At 39.3% G+C, this 17,975-nt stretch overlaps 1 protein-coding gene across 2 annotated transcripts in view; it reads right to left on the bottom strand.

Annotated features, from left to right (window-relative positions):
- The window catches only part of cse1l (CSE1 chromosome segregation 1-like (yeast)), a 43,866-nt gene that overhangs the window by 22,378 nt on the left and 3,513 nt on the right, over window positions 1-17,975 (bottom strand). For both annotated transcript variants that reach the window (XM_073061764.1, XM_073061765.1), the window contains exons 2-11: window positions 15,411-15,506; window positions 10,739-10,881; window positions 9,305-9,406; window positions 9,078-9,223; window positions 7,218-7,308; window positions 6,932-7,039; window positions 6,760-6,852; window positions 1,987-2,154; window positions 646-775; window positions 171-236 (exon numbers count right to left, since the gene is read on the bottom strand). In XM_073061764.1, coding sequence (XP_072917865.1) covers window positions 171-236; window positions 646-775; window positions 1,987-2,154; window positions 6,760-6,852; window positions 6,932-7,039; window positions 7,218-7,308; window positions 9,078-9,223; window positions 9,305-9,406; window positions 10,739-10,881; window positions 15,411-15,495 — 1,132 coding nt within the window. In that variant the 5' untranslated portion in view covers window positions 15,496-15,506. The remainder of the gene's footprint in view (window positions 1-170; window positions 237-645; window positions 776-1,986; window positions 2,155-6,759; window positions 6,853-6,931; window positions 7,040-7,217; window positions 7,309-9,077; window positions 9,224-9,304; window positions 9,407-10,738; window positions 10,882-15,410; window positions 15,507-17,975) is intronic.

The raw sequence follows: 17,975 nt of genomic DNA, 5'->3' as shown, positions 1-17,975 counted from the left end.
TGCATAAAAATGTTCAAAATCAACATCAAGTTTTTGGCAAGAAAGTTGTTGCTTGAGTACAGCAATCTTCAACCCAAAGTACTTTTAACTGCTCTTCAGCAAGTGATTAATACATGACATTGACATATCAAATGTATGTTCATTATTGGCAAGGACAACAAAAAGATTACCTGATCCCTCCAAATCCCTTCTTATGTACTCTTCAGAATTATCCTCAAAAGTTTCTTCATCAGCAGCTACAAAAAAAAATTACCGTTAAGTTTGTAAAGTACATTTTAGCCATTCCAATTGATTTGGTAAACTGCTTACTCAAACTTTAGTCATACAAATCTACAAAGACTTGTTTTGAATTATTAGCTCGCACATAAGATCTTAAATTATGCTACATATATTGTCAGTTACCAAATTCATGTACAATGTGCTGTCACGCAGCTTCTCAGCCAGATTTACCCATCAACCTACCACATCAGCCCCTTGGCATTTTCATTCCAAAGTCTCATACAAATCTAGATGGTATGCTTTTTCTTCCCCCGCCCCCACCCCTTCCACAGAATTTAATCTTGCCCTAATTGGCACTTTCTATCATTCAATATCATAGATATTTAACATTCTATATTCGACAATACATTTTTTGGAGTCATTTACCTCGGAATTCCATGTTAGGAACAATTACTTTTTCACAGATACTGGTTAACGTATTCTGATCCTCGAAAAGATGTTTGTAATGAGGTCTTTCACAAACTGATGCCAGGAACTGAATAGCGTTACTTACCAACTAAAAAAAAAGATAAATAAAGATATACCTGTTAACATTTAAAATAGCAGAGCATGGGTTAAATCTGGAAATATTCTATGGCAAGTCCTAGTTGGGAACTATGTATTCTTAAAGGAAAAGTTGAAAGCATTCAATTCATGCAGATGTTACGGAGTTGCACTTAAAGCCTGTGGTGTTGCAGCAAGGTTTATCAGGTCAGTTTTAATGCATCCTGAAGCACTCCTGTACTCTAGATTAGTAGACAGAATGACAAACTAGCATTATTAAAAAGCTTCAGAAAGTAAAATTATGCAAAGAGAATTTAATGCTCCATTTTATATTTTACAATTTTAAAGATAGTACTTGGACAGAACTGATTTACATTTAGAGCTGCTGACATCTTCAAGTCTCAAGATTAGGTAATCCCAAGAGATGCTGCAGGTACTAGAAATCTCAAGCAATACAGACAAAATGTTTGAGGAACTGAGCGTAAGACAGGCAGCATCTATGGAGGGGAATACTGTGATTTTTGTTACTACTAAACTTTTAGATCTATTGATCTTGACCAAGTTACAAACCTAAATGCAACACTGAGGAGGAAATGTAGGTGAAAGAAAAAAAATCCACAAATGGTATCTAAAATAGTCATACCATTTCATATAATTACAATCCAGCACTGCTTATATTCACCAATCAGCTTGGCTTGAACAACAGACTCCATGCGAGTGTACCTAATTATATATGTCACAGTAGTTAATACTGATAGGAGCTGTTTAGCAAAATTTCAAAATATTGAAAGACAACCGTTACCGTGATCTTCATTCAAATCTGTTAAGGCTTTTGCCTACAAGAATCACGATTCTGAGACACAATCTGCGTTGAATCAGAAAGTTACTTTCTTGCTACAAGTCAACATATTTCAAACATCAACTGAGGATGTTCAGGGAATGTTCTTCCAAACCTGAATCAGAATTGCTTTACATGAAGCCACAGTTGAGAGAACAGCCCAAGTTCAGCGATAATCCTTTCAGCCCCCCAATTCCCATTGCTATCAATTCACAAAGTGGACCCATGACAAAAAATAAGCACATCTTTAACTGATAACCAAAAATTAAGGAGAATGGCACAAGCAAAATAGGTGAGCAGAAACAATGCAAAGTATTCAACCTCTCAAAAGCAATAAAAATATCTAAAATTACAAATGCATTGTACCTATTTTTAAAAAAACTTACCAAGTCATATTTAACCTCCTGCTTGGTTGTAACCAGTAAATTCCAAATAGCAGTGACAAACTGTGGCAGGTAGGGCTGGAATTCCTCATCATACTTCTGAGCATAGAGAGCAGCATTGTCACAGATTTGAGACTTAAGCAACTCTAGTAAACCAGCTTCCTCTTCATCCTGCAAAAACAAAGGGCCATTAAATGTATGAGAGAAATCTAATGGAAAGTCGACATTCCTGACTTTGCTTAAACCACTCACACAGCGGTCTACAAGTAGATTAACAGTAGTTTTTAAAAAATCAATTTTGTTCCACACCACAAAAAAACTATTGTATTAGTGGAGTAAAACTAATTAACTCTTCAAAGCTAGCTTTAAACATTATTGATCCATATTATCAATTACTGATGTACAAATAAGATATTTACCTGACATTATCAGGTTTTGCTCAGTAATATGAGGCAAAAGGAGAACAGACACATCATTTTTTAAACATAGGGGCTTCCCTGCGTCCACCATCAACTCTGCTCTCAAACACATCTCTCCCATTTCCCGCACATCTGCCCTCACCCCATCCACCTGCCACCCCACTCGGGATAGGGTTCCCCTTGTCCTTACCTACCACCCCACCAGCCTCCAGGTCCAACGTATAATTCTCCGTAACTTCCGCCACCTCCAACAGGATCCCACTACCATATTTTTCCCTCCCCCCCCACCCTTTCTGCTTTTCGCAGGGATCGCTCCCTACATGACTCCCTTGTCCACTCGTCCCCCCCATCCCTTCACACCGATCTCCCTCCTGGCACTTATCCTTGTAAACGGAACAAGTGCTACACCTGCCCTTACACTTCCTCCCTCACCACCATTCAGGGCCCCAGACAGTCCTTCCAGGTGAGGCGACACTTCACCTGTGAGTCGGCTGGTGTGGTATACTGCATCCAGTGCTCCTGGTGTGGCCTTTTATATATTGGTGAGACCCAACGCAGACTGGGAGACCATTTCGTGGAACACCTACGCTCGGTCCGCCAGAAAAAGCAGTATCTCCCAGTGGCCACACATTTTAATTCCACGTCCCATTCCCATTCTGATATGTCTATCCATGGCCTCCTCTATTGTCAAAATGAATCCAAACTCAGGTTGGAGGAACAACACCTTATATACCGGCTGAGTAGCCTCCAACCTGATAGCATGAACATTGACTTCTCTAACTTCCATTAACGCCCCTCCTCCCCTTCTTACCCCATCCCTGACATGTTTAGTTGTTTGCCTGTTCTCCATCTCCCTCTGGTGCTCCCCCCCTTTTCTTTCTCCTGAGGCCTCCTGTCCCATGATCCTTTCCCTTCTCCAGCTCTGTATCACTTTCGCCAATCACCTTTCCAGCTCTTAGCTTCATCCCACCCCCTCCGGTCTTCTCCTATCATTTCGCATTTCCCCCTCCCTCCACTACTTTCAAATCTCTTAGTATCTTTCCTTTCGGTTAGTCCTGACAAAGGGTCTCGGCCCGAAACGTCGACAGCGCTTCTCCCTTTAGATGCTGCCTAGCCTGCTGTGTTCTACCAGCATTTTGTGTGTGTTGTTTGAATTTCCAGCATCTACAGATTTCCTCATGTTTGCTCTTTACAGACACATCATGTAGTGATCATAAACAAGAGAAAATCTGCAGAGGCTGGAAATCCAAGAAGCACACACAAAATGCTGGAGGAACTCAGCAGGCCAGGCAGCATCTATGGAATACAGTCGACGTTTCCATAAGATCATAAGACATAAGAGCAGAATCAGGCCATTTGGCCCATCGAGTCTGCTCCATCATTCAACCATGGCAGATCCTTTCCCCCTTCTCAGACTCACTCCCCGGCCTTCTCCCCATAACCTTTGATGCTGTATCCAATCAGGAACCTATCAAGCTCTGCCTTATATACATCCAACAAGCTGGCTTCCACAGCTGCCTGTGGTTAACAAATTCACCACCCTCTGACATAAGAAATTTCTCTGCATCTCTGTTTTAAATAGATGCCCCTCAATCCTAAGGCTGTGCCCTCTTGTCCTAGACTCCCCACCATGGGAAATATCCTTTCCACATCTAATCTGTCTAGGCTTTTCAACATTCGAAAGGTTTCAATGAGATGTCGCCTCATCCTTCTAAATTCTGGTGAGTAGACTCAGAGCTATCAAATGTTGCTCATATGCTAAGACTTTCATTCCCGGAATCAACCTTGTGAACCTCCTCTGAACCCTCTCCAATGCCGGCACATCTTTTCTTAGATAAGGAGCACAAAACTATTCACAATACTCAAGGTGAGGCCTCACCAGTACCTTATAAAGCCACAGCATCATATCCTTACTCTTGTATTCTAGACCTCTTGAAATGAATGCTAACATTGCATTTGCCGTCCTCACCACTGACTCACTTGCAAGTTAACCTCGAGTGTTCTGTAGAAGGACTCCCAAGACCCTTTGCATCTCAGATTTTTAGATTTTCTCCGTTTAGAAAATAGCCTGCACATTTATTTCTTCTACCAAAAGTGCATGGCCCTGCATTTTCTAACACTATTTCATTTGCTACTTTCTTGCTCATTCTCCTAATATGTCCTTCTGCATTCTACCTGTTTCCTCAACACCACCTGCCCCACCACCAATTTCGTATCACCTGCGAACTTGGCAACAAAACCATCTATTCCATTGATATACAGCATAAAAGCTGACCCAACACCAAACAAACCTGCAGAACACTGGCAACCAAGCAGAAAAGGATCCTTTTATTCCCACTCACTGCCTCCTACCAATCAGCCAATGCTCTAACCATGCCGGTAACTTTCCTTGTTATACCATGGACTCTTAAGCAGCCTTTAGTGGCATCTTGTCAAAGGCCTCTGAAAGTCCAAATATACAACATCCACTACACCTCCTTTATCCTACTTGTAATCTCTTCAAAGAATTGCAACAGGATTGTCGGGCAAGATTTTTCATTAAGGAAACTACGCTGACCATGTTCTAAATTGTTCGGTGTCACCACGTAACCCATAACTTCATCATTAACAATTGACTCCAACATCTACCCAACCACTTGAGGTGAGGGTAACTGGTCTATAATTTCCTTTCTGCTGCCTTCCTCCTTTTGTAAACAATGGAATGACATTTGCAACTTTCCAGTCCTCTGGCACCACAGCAGTGCCCAAAGATTTTTAAAAGGTCGTTACTAATGCCTCCACAATCTCTACCGCTACCCCTTTCAGAATCCTAAGGTACAGTTCATCTGGTCTTTCAGCTTTTTGAGCACCCTCTCTCTTGTAACAGTAACTGCACTCACTTCTCTTCCCTCACACCCTTCAACATCTGGGACACGACTGTCTCCCACAGTGAAAACTGATGCAAAATACTCATCTAGTTCATCTGCCAGCTCTTTGTTCCCCCCCTTAGTATTTCTCCGGCCTCATTTTCTAGCAGTCCTATATCCACTCTCATCTCTTATTTACATTTTTTTAATATATACTTGAAAAAGCTTTTACTATCCACTTTGATATTGTTTGCTAGCTTGCTTTCATATTTCCTCTCCTGATGATTCTTTTAGTTGCCCTCAGCGTGTGAAGAATCCTGGCCCAAAACATCGATTGTACTCTTTTCCATAGACACTGCCTGACCTGCTGAGTTCCTCCAGCATTTTGTGTGATTTGCATGCAGTGATCATCATCTCTTCAGGCAAATGCTGTTACTATGGAAAAATAATGGCAAACACCACACGGCTAAGTTTTTCAATTTCCAAAACCCTGTTACACCCAGAAAAGAAAGTTGAATCAAGGACTAAATTATTTAAACTAAATCCATTTAAAAGAACATTTATGTTGTAAATGAAACCTACCAAAGGTTTAAGCAGATACAGTACTACAGTATTCATTCTTTTGAAAAGCACAACAAAATTGTGAAGGTCCTTTGCTGCAATGTAATTTTATTTTCACTGAAGACCAATTCTGAAGACTCATAGGCAAAGCTATGGTAAACATGAGGATCTTTTAACTGACCTTAGAAAACACACTAGGACAGTTACTATGCCAGTGTAACCATAAAGTGGGAGCACATGGGGTGGTGATGGGTGCTGAGGGGTTGTGGAGAGAAGTGGCTGATGTGGACGTAGTGGTGATGTGGGTTAATGGGTGGAGATTCACTTTACTTTATTGTCACCAAACAATTGATACTAGAGCGTACAATCATCACAGCAATATTTGATACTGCGCTTCGCGCTCCCTGAAGTACAAATCGAAGTCAATCTCATAAAAATTTAAATTATAAATCATAATTAGTTGTTGATCAGGCTTGGGGAAAGTAACTGTTTTTGATTCTAGTGGTCCTGGCATGGATGCTGTGTAGTCTCTTCACTGATAGCAGTGGGACAAACAGTCCATAAATAGGGTGGGTGGAATCCTTCACGATACTGCTGGCCCTTTTTCAGCAGCCTTCCGTAAATATGTCCTTGATGGCGGGTAGGCTGGTGCTGGTGGATGCAATAGGCAGATTTTAACTACCCATTATAGAGCCCTCCTGTCCACTGGAGTGCAGCTTCCATACCATACAATGATGCAGCATGCTAGGAAACATCGTAAATAGCAAAGGCAACAGAGAATCGCTTCAGGGACATAAAGTTTATCTCAGTGCCCTATTAACATGGGAATAAAGTCATGAGGAGTGCACGTTACCAGCTTTAAAACTCTTTTTCAAAGAACTTTTTAAAAACACCAGTACAATTTCTTAAACATTTCCAGCAATATGAAAGCATTTTACGACTGCACTTACATTAGTCTGTAATAACTTATTATCCAAAGTAAGCAAACTATGGAAGTTCGTCATCCATGTTTCCATGTTATCTTCAAAGAATTCTGGCAAATCCTGAAGAAAATCAAAATATTAATTGTACATCAACTGAAAGGCAAATCGGAAGCAGCAACTTGAAGCTTTAGAGACTTACTTGAAAATTTAAACTGTAGAATAACTTGGCAATCAAAACGAGTGATGAGAAGAGGACCTTCAACACATTGACATCATTGGCATGTGTATGGCACAGCTCAATAGTGGTCTGCAAAAATTGTTATAGTTAAGTCATTATATTTGACACTAAGTATGACAGCACAGTGATCAATCCTTAATTCAAAGACTATATCAAACTCAGCTTTGAAATCAAAAGCAGACATTAATACATTCCAGAAAATTAAAATCTTATCCATTATTATGCTACTAAATGTGAAAAGAGTCACCTTAAAGAGTGACGTCAAGGGCTCCGCAAAAATGTCCAATACCAGTTTAATCTCAGTCCATAGTTCATTTGATTTGAATTCATGTCGATACCTAATAGAATGATAAATGAAGAAATAAAACTTGTGCTTCCATAGAAAGGAAGAATAAATGACTAAATATACACAACATGCTTGAGGAATTGAGCAAGTCCAGCAGCATCAATGGAGGGGAATAAACAGTTAACGTTTCAGGCTGAGACCCTTCATCGGGAAGATGGGGGCAGATGCAAGAAAAAGTGGGGGAAGGTAGGTGGGGGAGGGAGGCTGAACTAAGCAGCTGGTAGGTGACAGATGGAAGAAATCCAATTGGAGAGGATAGTGGACCATGGGGAAAAAATGAAGTGGGGGGGGGGGGAAGAAAACAGGAAACCAAAGCGAGGTGATGGGCATGTGAGAAAGAATAAGAGGATAACCAGAACAGAGAATGGAAGGAGAGGGGGGGGGGGGGGGGGGGGTAAGACCAAAAGTTGGAGAAATCGATGTTTACGCCATGAGGCTGGGAGCATCTTCCAACTTCTTACTTCATCCCACCCTCCCCCATCTAATTCCCTCAGCTGGTCTCCTTATCAACAGCCTGTTTGTACTCCTATCCCTATCTTCTTATTCTGAATTCTGCCTCCTTACTTCCCAGTACTGAGGAAGGGTCTTAGCCCTGAACACTGACAATTTTCCCTCTCCATGAATATTGTCTGATTTGTGTGCTGCTCAAGATTTCCAACATCTGCAGAATCTCGTGTTCATAGATATCCAAAATTTAATTTTTCTCAGTATTTTTCCATCTCAATCAACAACTTTTAAGTGTAGCTTCAGAAAATTGAGTCTGAAGATGGGTGACCAAGACATCAGTTCCAACATCGATCGCAATCATGCACCTTTTCTTTAATGCATTGCAGTTCAAAGACCAATGAATGCTCCTGAATGAGCCACATAATTATTGAACCATTCCAATATAGTTACAACATTAGCAGGCCAGAAATGTGGAAATTTATCCAGGCATATCCTCCCCCACCAAAAAAAGGCACTACAAATTATAACCCAATCAGTTAAGTGATACAGGGTGTCACTTAACAGCATCCTGTTTCACTTACTAATAAACCTGATCACCAACTTTATGTAAAGCTTCATTTTCACCAAAATCAATTAGTTCCCAATATCACTGCAGTCTTAATCAAACAAACTAAGAGTGACTACCTTTGAAATCAAGGTTGAATGTTGTATTAAAGGACCTAGTAAAAAACATCCACTAAAACCAAGGAGAAAACACAACATTTCACAGGCTGCACTGAAGACATTGCTGGAAATCAATCACCTGAATATTGTTGCGTCATTGCAGCTACAACTCAAGACAGACAAAGCAATCATTCAATTTCAATTTGCACTGGACTTGCACATCAAGATTACTCAAGTGCCATCCAAATCTCTTTATCAAGACAAACAAAAATCAAGAAATGCACCAGGATGTTAACGCCTGTAAGTTCTACTTCAAGTCATACAATATTGTGACTGGGAAAATGTCACCATTCCTTCTATGAAATTCATTTGAATCCTTGAACCTTTTGCCCAGAGGACTGCTGTGATTCAAGAAGTTAGCTCATCTCTACCTTCTCAAGACAATAGGGAGGGCAGAAAATGCTGGCCTGGTCATAAACAATTTTTTTTTTTAAATAACTGACTCAGAACTTTTGATATATTCCCATGTGTGATCAAAAGTAGGACACAGCTTAGCATAAGAAATTGCCATCACTTAATTCTACAGAGGCAAATATCACAACACACCCTCCCAAACCCAACTATGTCACCCTTTTGAGCAAAGGTAAATACCTTTTAAATAATGAGTGTGCTGTTCGAAGTACTCCATTAATCACATGAAAATCTCCACTTTGAAAACGGTTAATCATTTCTGTTAGAAGATGTGGCCATTTTTGTGGAAAATCTTCACGTCCAATTATACTAATAGCGTCACTCAACTGAAAAAGAAAACAATGTGAACAAGAAACTAGAATAGTAAATAATAATTTTTTTTGTACAAGTATAAGCTCACAGAGTACCTGTTTCTGAATCTGCTCAGGACTACTCAGCATCAAATTCACAATGTTGGCTTTGATAGCCACCCTATCTTGTTCACAGATTTTGTTTGGCTCATCTTCAACCTGAAAAATTAAAAAAAGACCAACATACTAAGAGAAGTTGCACTAAATCTGATTATTATTATCATTGCCTTGTTAAAGAAAATGTTTAAACAATGCTCAACTTAAATTATTCCTTTTCTATTTAGATTACTGATAAGACAAACACTATGGATGATACATTACTTATGAACTTAGTTGTTCTGCCTAACTTACCAACTGATCGACATCATTTTGCAGTCTAAGACTAACCTCCTCATCAACAACATTGCATCAACTGCAAATATACTAACCATATTTCCTCTACATTTAATATATTAATATATAACAAAGAGACGGAATACCAGCATCAATCCATCAAACCAAACTTCTGGTTGCAGGTTTCCATTCACAAAACCAACCCTATCTCCTATTATCAAGTTAGCACCCAATCTGCCAAGGTCTATAAGCTATAACCTTTTGAACCAGCCTTCTTGGTAGGAATTCAAAGGCCTCACTGAAGTCCATTTAAATCAAATCAACCACACTGCCTTCTTCAGTCTAACTGTCTCTTCAATAAAGTTCAATGCAATTAGACAGGATCTCCCAACAACAAATCTGTACTGTTTAACCCTCATCAATGCCTGCTTTTTCAAGTGTAGATTAATCCTGTCTCTCAGAAGTACTGTATTTTTTCCCAGTAACTTCCCTACCAGTGATATTAAATTAACTGCCCTTCTTTTATAAAGGTGTTATATTTGCTGTCTTCCAATCATCTGGACACCTTCCCAAAGATTTAAACATCTATCTGGGCCCCAGCTTCACATTGCACACTGGACTACATCTCTTCAGGCATTGGGGTTTATCCATCTTTATTCCTGCTAAGGCATAGAATATTTCCCTTTGAATCTTAAAATGATCTAGAACTTCACCATCACAAAGGAAATGTCCAATTATTGTCTTTCTCTCCAGTGAACATTGATGAAAAGTATTCATTTCAAGACACTGCTCAAGTGTTCCAGCTTCATGTACTGATTGCCCCTCGGTCTCTAACAGTCTCAATCTTTCCCTAGTTACCTTTGAAACTACAGTGTTGTACTCATCCAGTGACACTACACATAACTTCCATTGCATTTAATCATTTTATACTAAAGCAAATCCATTAATATTGGGGAAGATGATATTCTCTACTACAATAACCTTTATCTAAATATATCAGCTGAGGCATATCCAAGAAATTAATAGAACTAAGTTTGCAATTTTCATCTTATTACATTCATTTCCACTTCTTTTAAAACAAGATACAAAGCAAAGTTTGAATTTCTGTATGTCATCCCTATGATTAAGGTGTAGCAAAATCTCCTTTAGCTTACTTACAATTCGCCAATTTCTTTTGATGTAATTCTTGAAAGTTACACTTGAACACACTTTCATGACATTATCTTGAGACTTTTCGACAAGAGTTAGCAGAAGCAATGGATAATTCTGGTTTCTTTCCACTGACTCAAGGAACTTTTCAGCTGAAAATCAAGAGCTATTGTTTAATCATGTGCATAGAGAAAACAAGTGCACTCATTCATTTGCTTAAAACAAAAACAAGTTGCTTCAATTAACATTTTTAAAATGGTCCTCTCCTCATCTGCTTTATGGAAAGATGCAATTCTCAGATTTGTTCACAGTAGTCCATTTATGACTCCATCTGGGCTCTGGACAGCTTAATTTCTTTTCCTCATGTCCGGTCTCTCCTTATTCCTTTAGTCTTACTCTATACTTGCCAATAACATTTTAATGATTTGTGTACAAGGAGCTACAAGTGACTTCAAGGTGCCAATACTTGCAACCTTTCTTGATTTAGTAGTCTGTATCATTCTTAGGTATAAAGAGGATGATCTTGTTGATCCTGCAGTTAACTTATGCGGCAAACTTTGCCCTATTTTCTTGCTCTTAAAGACAACATCATTGTGATATTATGCCATTTGCAAAACATGGAAGTATAGCTTTCTAATCCAACATATCAAGTTAATAATAAATCCAAGTGTTGAAATCCAAATATATAACCTTGCAGAAGACAAGTCACATTCTGCCAATTTCAGTGCCACATTGTAAACACAAAATGCAAAGTAAGAACAACTGAATCAATGCTTCACTTGAAGACATTGTGGATCTCCAGAATCACATTATCCTTTCACCTAGCACTTTTCCACTATCCAAAAACCAAAGTGGTCTTTATTGGTGAAGCAGTAGTTTATTTGCACCTAATCACTTGCATTTAGTGGTCACAATGTGGGTTCCTCTACACGGGAGGAACCAAATGCAGATCATGTGATTTCATTGCAGAGGACCTGCATTAGGTCAACTGAAGTAACCTTGAGCTCCCTGCTACTTTAATTCTCCATGCCATTTCCCCCTTTGATTTACTTATGGCCTTCTGTGTTGTTTCAAAAAGGCCTAGTTGAGGAACAAGTCATCTTCTCTAGACACACTGCAGCCTTTGGGACCCAATACCAAATTCTCTGAATTTAATCACCTCTTTCTTTCAACATCAGAACTGGCCATTTCTAATTTTGGTTCAGGTTTTCTCCATCTACCAACAAAGCCTGGTCTGCTGGGCATTTCTAGTAGCTGCGGTATTTTCAACACAACAGAGCTCAACCCGATTCTAAATGCCAAGGTACTACACGAATTGAACTGACTTCCAGGGTGCCTAGGCGTAACTCGAGTAGCAGCAGTACTCTCAATGGATACGATTAAATATTCCCATTTCAGCCAGTTACAGCTAAAAAGTGCAATTGCTTCCAAGTACAGTCAACAAAGACATTTTAATGAGTTTAAACGAACTATCGCTGCTTAAAACCGATGAAAACAACACCGTTTGTGGTTGGAAGTGCCCACAGAGGACACTTCAGAGGAAGCACGGGCATAGATCAGGATTACAAGTGTGTTTAAGGAAACGGGGTTTTAAGCTCCCTACACCAACTATCTTGCTGGCGAATGTTCAGTTTCTGGTGAATAAAATTGATTATCTCAGTGCCAGGATGCTGAATTAGGACCACGTGTGTCCTTTGTTTCTCGGAATCCTGGTTAACCCCTTCCGTACTGGATGCAGCGATTCAGATCAATGGGTTTACTATACACCATCAGGATAGATCTATAGAGTCTCACAAAAGCAGAGGTGGAGGAATATGCCTCATGATCAACTCTTCTAGGTGCATAAATATATCAGTGCTGTCCCAATTCTGCTCACCAGACCTGGAATATCTAGCAGTAAAGTGCCGTCCTTTTTTACCTACCACAGGAGTTCTCTGGGGTCATTCTGGTAGTAGTTCACATTGCACTCTAGGCCAATGTCAAGCAGGCTGTAGATGATCTGAGTAATGGGATCAACATGCACGAAACAGCGTTTTGGGACTTTAACAAGGCCACTCTGGGAAAAAAAAAATCACTAAGCAACTACCATCAACAGATCACTTGCAATACCAGAGGAAAATGGACCATTGCTATACCACCATCAAGAATGCCTACCTTGCTATTCCACGCCCTCACTTTGGAGAGTCTGATCACCTAGTTGTACTTCTACTCCCTGAGTATAAGCAGAGACGGAAGACTGCAGCACCAGCAGTGAGGACCAAGAAGGTATGGACAAAGGAAGTACAAGAATGCCTACAGAACTTCTTTGAATCGGTGGACTGGACAATATTCGGGATTCATCTTTGAGTCTGGATGAGTATGCTGCAGTTGTTACCAACTTCATTAAAACCTATGTGGCTGAGTGCGTGTCTACAAAGACTTACTGTACATTCCCAAACCAAAAGCCATGGATGAACCAGCAGGTACATTGTCTGCCGGAGGCAAGATCTGTGGCATTCAAGTCTGGCAACGCAGGCCTGTATGAGAAAACCAGGTATGATTTACAGAGAGCTATTTCAAGGGTGAAGAGACCATTTCGAATGAGGTTGGAGACAATATCAGATGCACAGCAACTCTGGCAGGGTCTGCAAGACATTACTTCCTACAAATTGAAACCCAATAGTATGAATGGCAGCAATGATTCACTACCAGATGAACTCAATGCCTTCTATGCACGCTTTGAAAGGGAGAACACAGATGCAGCTGTGAAGATCCCTGCTGCACCTGTTGACCCAGTGATCTCTGTCTCAGAGGCCGATGTTAGACTGTCTTTAAAGAGAGTGAACGCTTGCAAGACAGAAGGTCCTGATGGAGTACCTGGTAAGGCTCTGAAAACCTGTGCCAACCAACTAACGGGAGTATTCAAGGACATTTTTAACCTCTCACTGCTACGGGCAGAAGTTCCCATTTGCTTCAAAAAGGCAACAATTATACCAGAACAATGTGGGCTGCCTTAATGTCTATAGCCCAGTAGCACTCACATTGACAGTGACGAAATGCTTTGAGAGGTTGGTTATGACTAGACTGAACTCCTGCCTCAGCAAGGCTTGGACCCATTGCAATTTGCCTATCGCCACAATAGGTCAATGGTAGATACAATCTCAATGGCTCTCCATACAGCTTTAGTTCACCTGGCCAACGTCAGAATGCTGTTTATCAACTATAGCTCAACATTTAATACCATCATTCCCACAATCCAAATTGAGAAGTTGCAGAACCTGGACCGCTGTACCTCCCTCTGCAAATGGATCCTCGACTTCCTTAGCAGAAGACCACAGTCTATGCAGATTGGTGATAACATTTCCTCCTTGCTGACCATCAACACTGGTGCGCATCAGGTGCATGCTTAGCCCACTGCTCTACTCTCTGTATACACAAGATTGTGTAGCTAGGCATAGCTCAAATACCATCTATATATTTGCTGATGATACAACCATTGTCGGTAGAATCTCAGGTGGTGACGAGAGGGCGTACAGGAGTGACATACGCCAACTAGTGGAAAGGTGCCACAGCAACAATCTGTCACTCAATGTCAGGAAGGATAAGACGAAGGGACACATACCAATCCTCAGAGAGATCAGAAGTGGAGAGAGTAAGCAGCTTCAAGTTCTTGGGCATCAAGATCTCTGAGGATCTAACCTGGTCCCAACACATTGATGTAGTCATAAAGAAGGCAAGACAGGAGCTAAAGGAGTACTAGGAGTTTGAAGAGATTTGGCATGACAACAAATAAACTCAAAAACTTACTATGGAGAGCATTCTGACAGGCTGCATCACTGTCTGGTACAGAGGGGCTACTGCACAGGACCAAAAGAAGCTGCAGGTTGTAAATCTAGCAAGCTCCATCTTGGGCACTAGCATACAAAGTACCCAGGACATCTTTAGGGCGCGGTGTCTCAGAAAGGCAGCGTCCATTATTAAGGACCCCCAACACCCAGGGCGTGCCCTTTTCTCACTGTAACCATCAGGTAGGAGGTACAGAAGCCTGAAGGCATACACTCAGCAATTCAGGTACAGCTTCTTCCTCTCTGCCATCCGATTCCTAAATGGACATAGAAGCTTTGGACACCTCACTTTTTTAAAAAATATACCGTATTTCTGTTTTTGCATGTATTTTTTAATCTATTCAATATATGTAATTGATTTACTTGTTTATTTACTTTATTTATTATTATTATTTTATGCATTTATTATTTTTCTCTCTACTAGATTATGTATTGCATTGAACTGCTGCCGCTAAATTAACAAATTTCATGTCACATGCCAGTGATAATAAACGTGATTCTGACTTTTAGAAATAAAGTAAAGAGAATGAGAAGCAAGAATCTAAAAATCAGATCTGACAGAACAAAACTGCAGTACAGTTATGAGATCTCAGTGTAAAGTTTGTGGTCAAATCAGAGCAAGGATATCAAAACTGTACAAAGGCTAACAACTAAAATAGTTGTTTAGATTTAGACTATGTACAAATAAACTGAGTAACACATTTGAACATAGCAATATTCTAAACATTAATATAAAGATAATATATATTTTACACAGATGATTTTGAGATAACTGCAATCGAGTCTATCTGAAGAACAATGCATAAATTGAGAATAGATAGAACAGACTTCAATTTGGTTATATAATAAATAATTACCTGGCCTCCTAACTGCAGGATCAGGATCAAGAGTCTTCTTCAAAAATTCAGCCAAGGATTGTAAATTGGCATCACTGAGATCCATGATCACAAATTCTAAATTGAAGAGATTGATACATCAAATTAATACCTGACATAAGGGACTTCTGTACTTATTTTCCCAACAGCAAGTATCCTGAGCACTCCAAGACTAAAGAATATGGGAAATTACAGAGTAGGCTATTTCTAAAGATAAAATACTAAATACAATTCAACTGAGGAAATTACTTCTGTTCTGTACTTTTGAATGAAAAAAATCAATTTTTCTTTCATGGGATTAATTTACAGCATAAGCCACTATCTCCTTACTCAGGCAATCTTAAGTAATACTAAATACATGGTGTTTCACCACTGTTTATACCACCCACAATACAAATTCTTAGAATTTTTTTTCTTGAAAAGCAGCTATGATACTTGGCTCAATTCATCCCAATGTTAAAGCACCCTAGATGAAACCAATACTTTGCGAATAAATTTCTCTGCACTCTCTGCTTATACTCCGTGATGATTTTATATTGTTAACTACTACAAAGTCATCTTTTAAATTCTAATAAAATAATTTAAATAATCATTAAATTAATTGTAAATTGCCTTTCTTCAAAACCAATTTAATATTCATTCATTATCCAAAACTCTGTTTCGATAACATGCAACTACAAAACCATGGTCCTCTTGTCTAAGGAAGTTGCAGGAGTCATTTCTCCTTAGTCCTAATAGCAACCCAGAGTGAGACTTTGTCCCCTGGTTCTAGATACCACAGCAAGGGGAAACATTAACCCTGCAGTTCTCTTATAAGAGTTTTGTTGTTTCAACAACAGCCTCACACTTATCATCCTCCCAAACACTCTGCCATTACAAACAAACTTAGAATTAATATCTTTTCACGCAAATCACAGAATGTGAACAGTTGTAATCCCTGTGCCCAATCAATAAATAATTATTTTCTTCCTACTGCCCAATTTCTCAATTTAATCAAAAATGAAGTTGAATGTTTTGTCATATACCGAAGTACATGTATGCATAGGTGCAATGAAAACTTACTTGTAGCGGCACCACAGGCACATAACATCAGATATGCAAAATTCACAAAAAAAAAACAAATTATACAAAACTTCACAAGAAAGAGCACAGCTAGAACAAAAAATACTTGTGCAAAATGACCAGCATTGTGGTCTGAGATAGTGAAAAGGGTTGTGCAGGTTGGTTCAAGAACCAAATGGTTGAAGCTAAATAGATGCTCTTGAATCTGATGGTGTGTGACTTCATGATTTGCCTTTCTGAAGCAGTACCTCATGTAGATTCTACTAATGGCTGGAGGAATGTGCCTGTGTATTGGGCTGAGTTCAGTACTCCCTGCATTTTATGTTCCTGCAATAGTCAAAATGCCACATCAGACAATGATGCAACCAGTCAGGGTACTTCCAAATAACACATGTTAGTTTGTTCAGTGACATACCAAATATCCTTAACCTCCTAAAAAAATAAAGATGCTGGAGCTCCTTCTTTATGATTGCATCTGTGTGTTGCACCCACTACAGGTCATCCAATATGTTAACACACAGGAATTTAAAGCTACTGATTCTCTCCACTACTGAACCACTAATGTAGACTGCAACACATTCAAGATCATATTTGCTCAGATTTTATTTAATAAATTTGAAGTATTAGAGACAAGACCTTCTAAAAGTTCATATTTATTCATTCACCTTTATCTCCTAACAACTCAGACAGGAAAAAATAATGATTTTCATAATTTCCTTGACTCTGCCAAATAGCATTAAGCATTCTGATACTTTTCTCGTGATTGTGGATCCTAGCATTTCCTACTCTACCAAGGACAGTATAGTTTCCACGATTTTTATCCTTTCTTCAGTTGAGTTAGATTTTTTAATCTAATCTGCAAGAACACTTAGAATTTATACAATTTTGCAAGATGACAATCACTGTACATATATATTATCACCAGTCACCTTCCTTAAAAATCCAGAATGCATAACCTGTGGCATTGTCAGCTTTCCATAATTTCTCCAAATGCTATTCTTTAACTTATGTTGCTTGGTTTCTGGTCCTCATTATCTCTATATAGATTTTACTTCACTATTTCCAAGAATTTTTAGTGCCCATTTTCTGTGAAGACAAACAATTCAGTTGTCTGCCATTTCCTTATTTCACAATTACTTCTTGTTCAGACCCACATTAAGGTTTGATCATCTTTTCCTCTTTACCCATCTATAATCTTCAGATTTGCACAACTCATTCTCTCTGCAATTTCTTGGTTTGCTGAGATTTTCTAGATCTTCAGGCATACTATTTGTTTGGGCAAGACTAAGCCTTTTACTTTGACATAATATCACATTCAACTTCTCACAAGACCCAGCAGAACAACTTCTCCCAGTGGAGTTCTGAGCCTTTACAGCGGGTGTTTCCCAACCTTTTTTATGCCATGGACCCGAACCATTAACTGAGGTTGGTTGGGACCCCTGCTTTAGAGGGTTATTGTAAATGAGGTATTCATTCTTTAAACAG

Source organism: Hemitrygon akajei, chromosome 11, assembly GCF_048418815.1.
Source record: "Hemitrygon akajei chromosome 11, sHemAka1.3, whole genome shotgun sequence".
NCBI classification, from domain to species: Eukaryota; Metazoa; Chordata; class Chondrichthyes; order Myliobatiformes; family Dasyatidae; genus Hemitrygon; species Hemitrygon akajei.
Note: the sequence above shows the minus strand (reverse complement) of the source record. Positions and strands in the feature narration are given on the sequence as shown.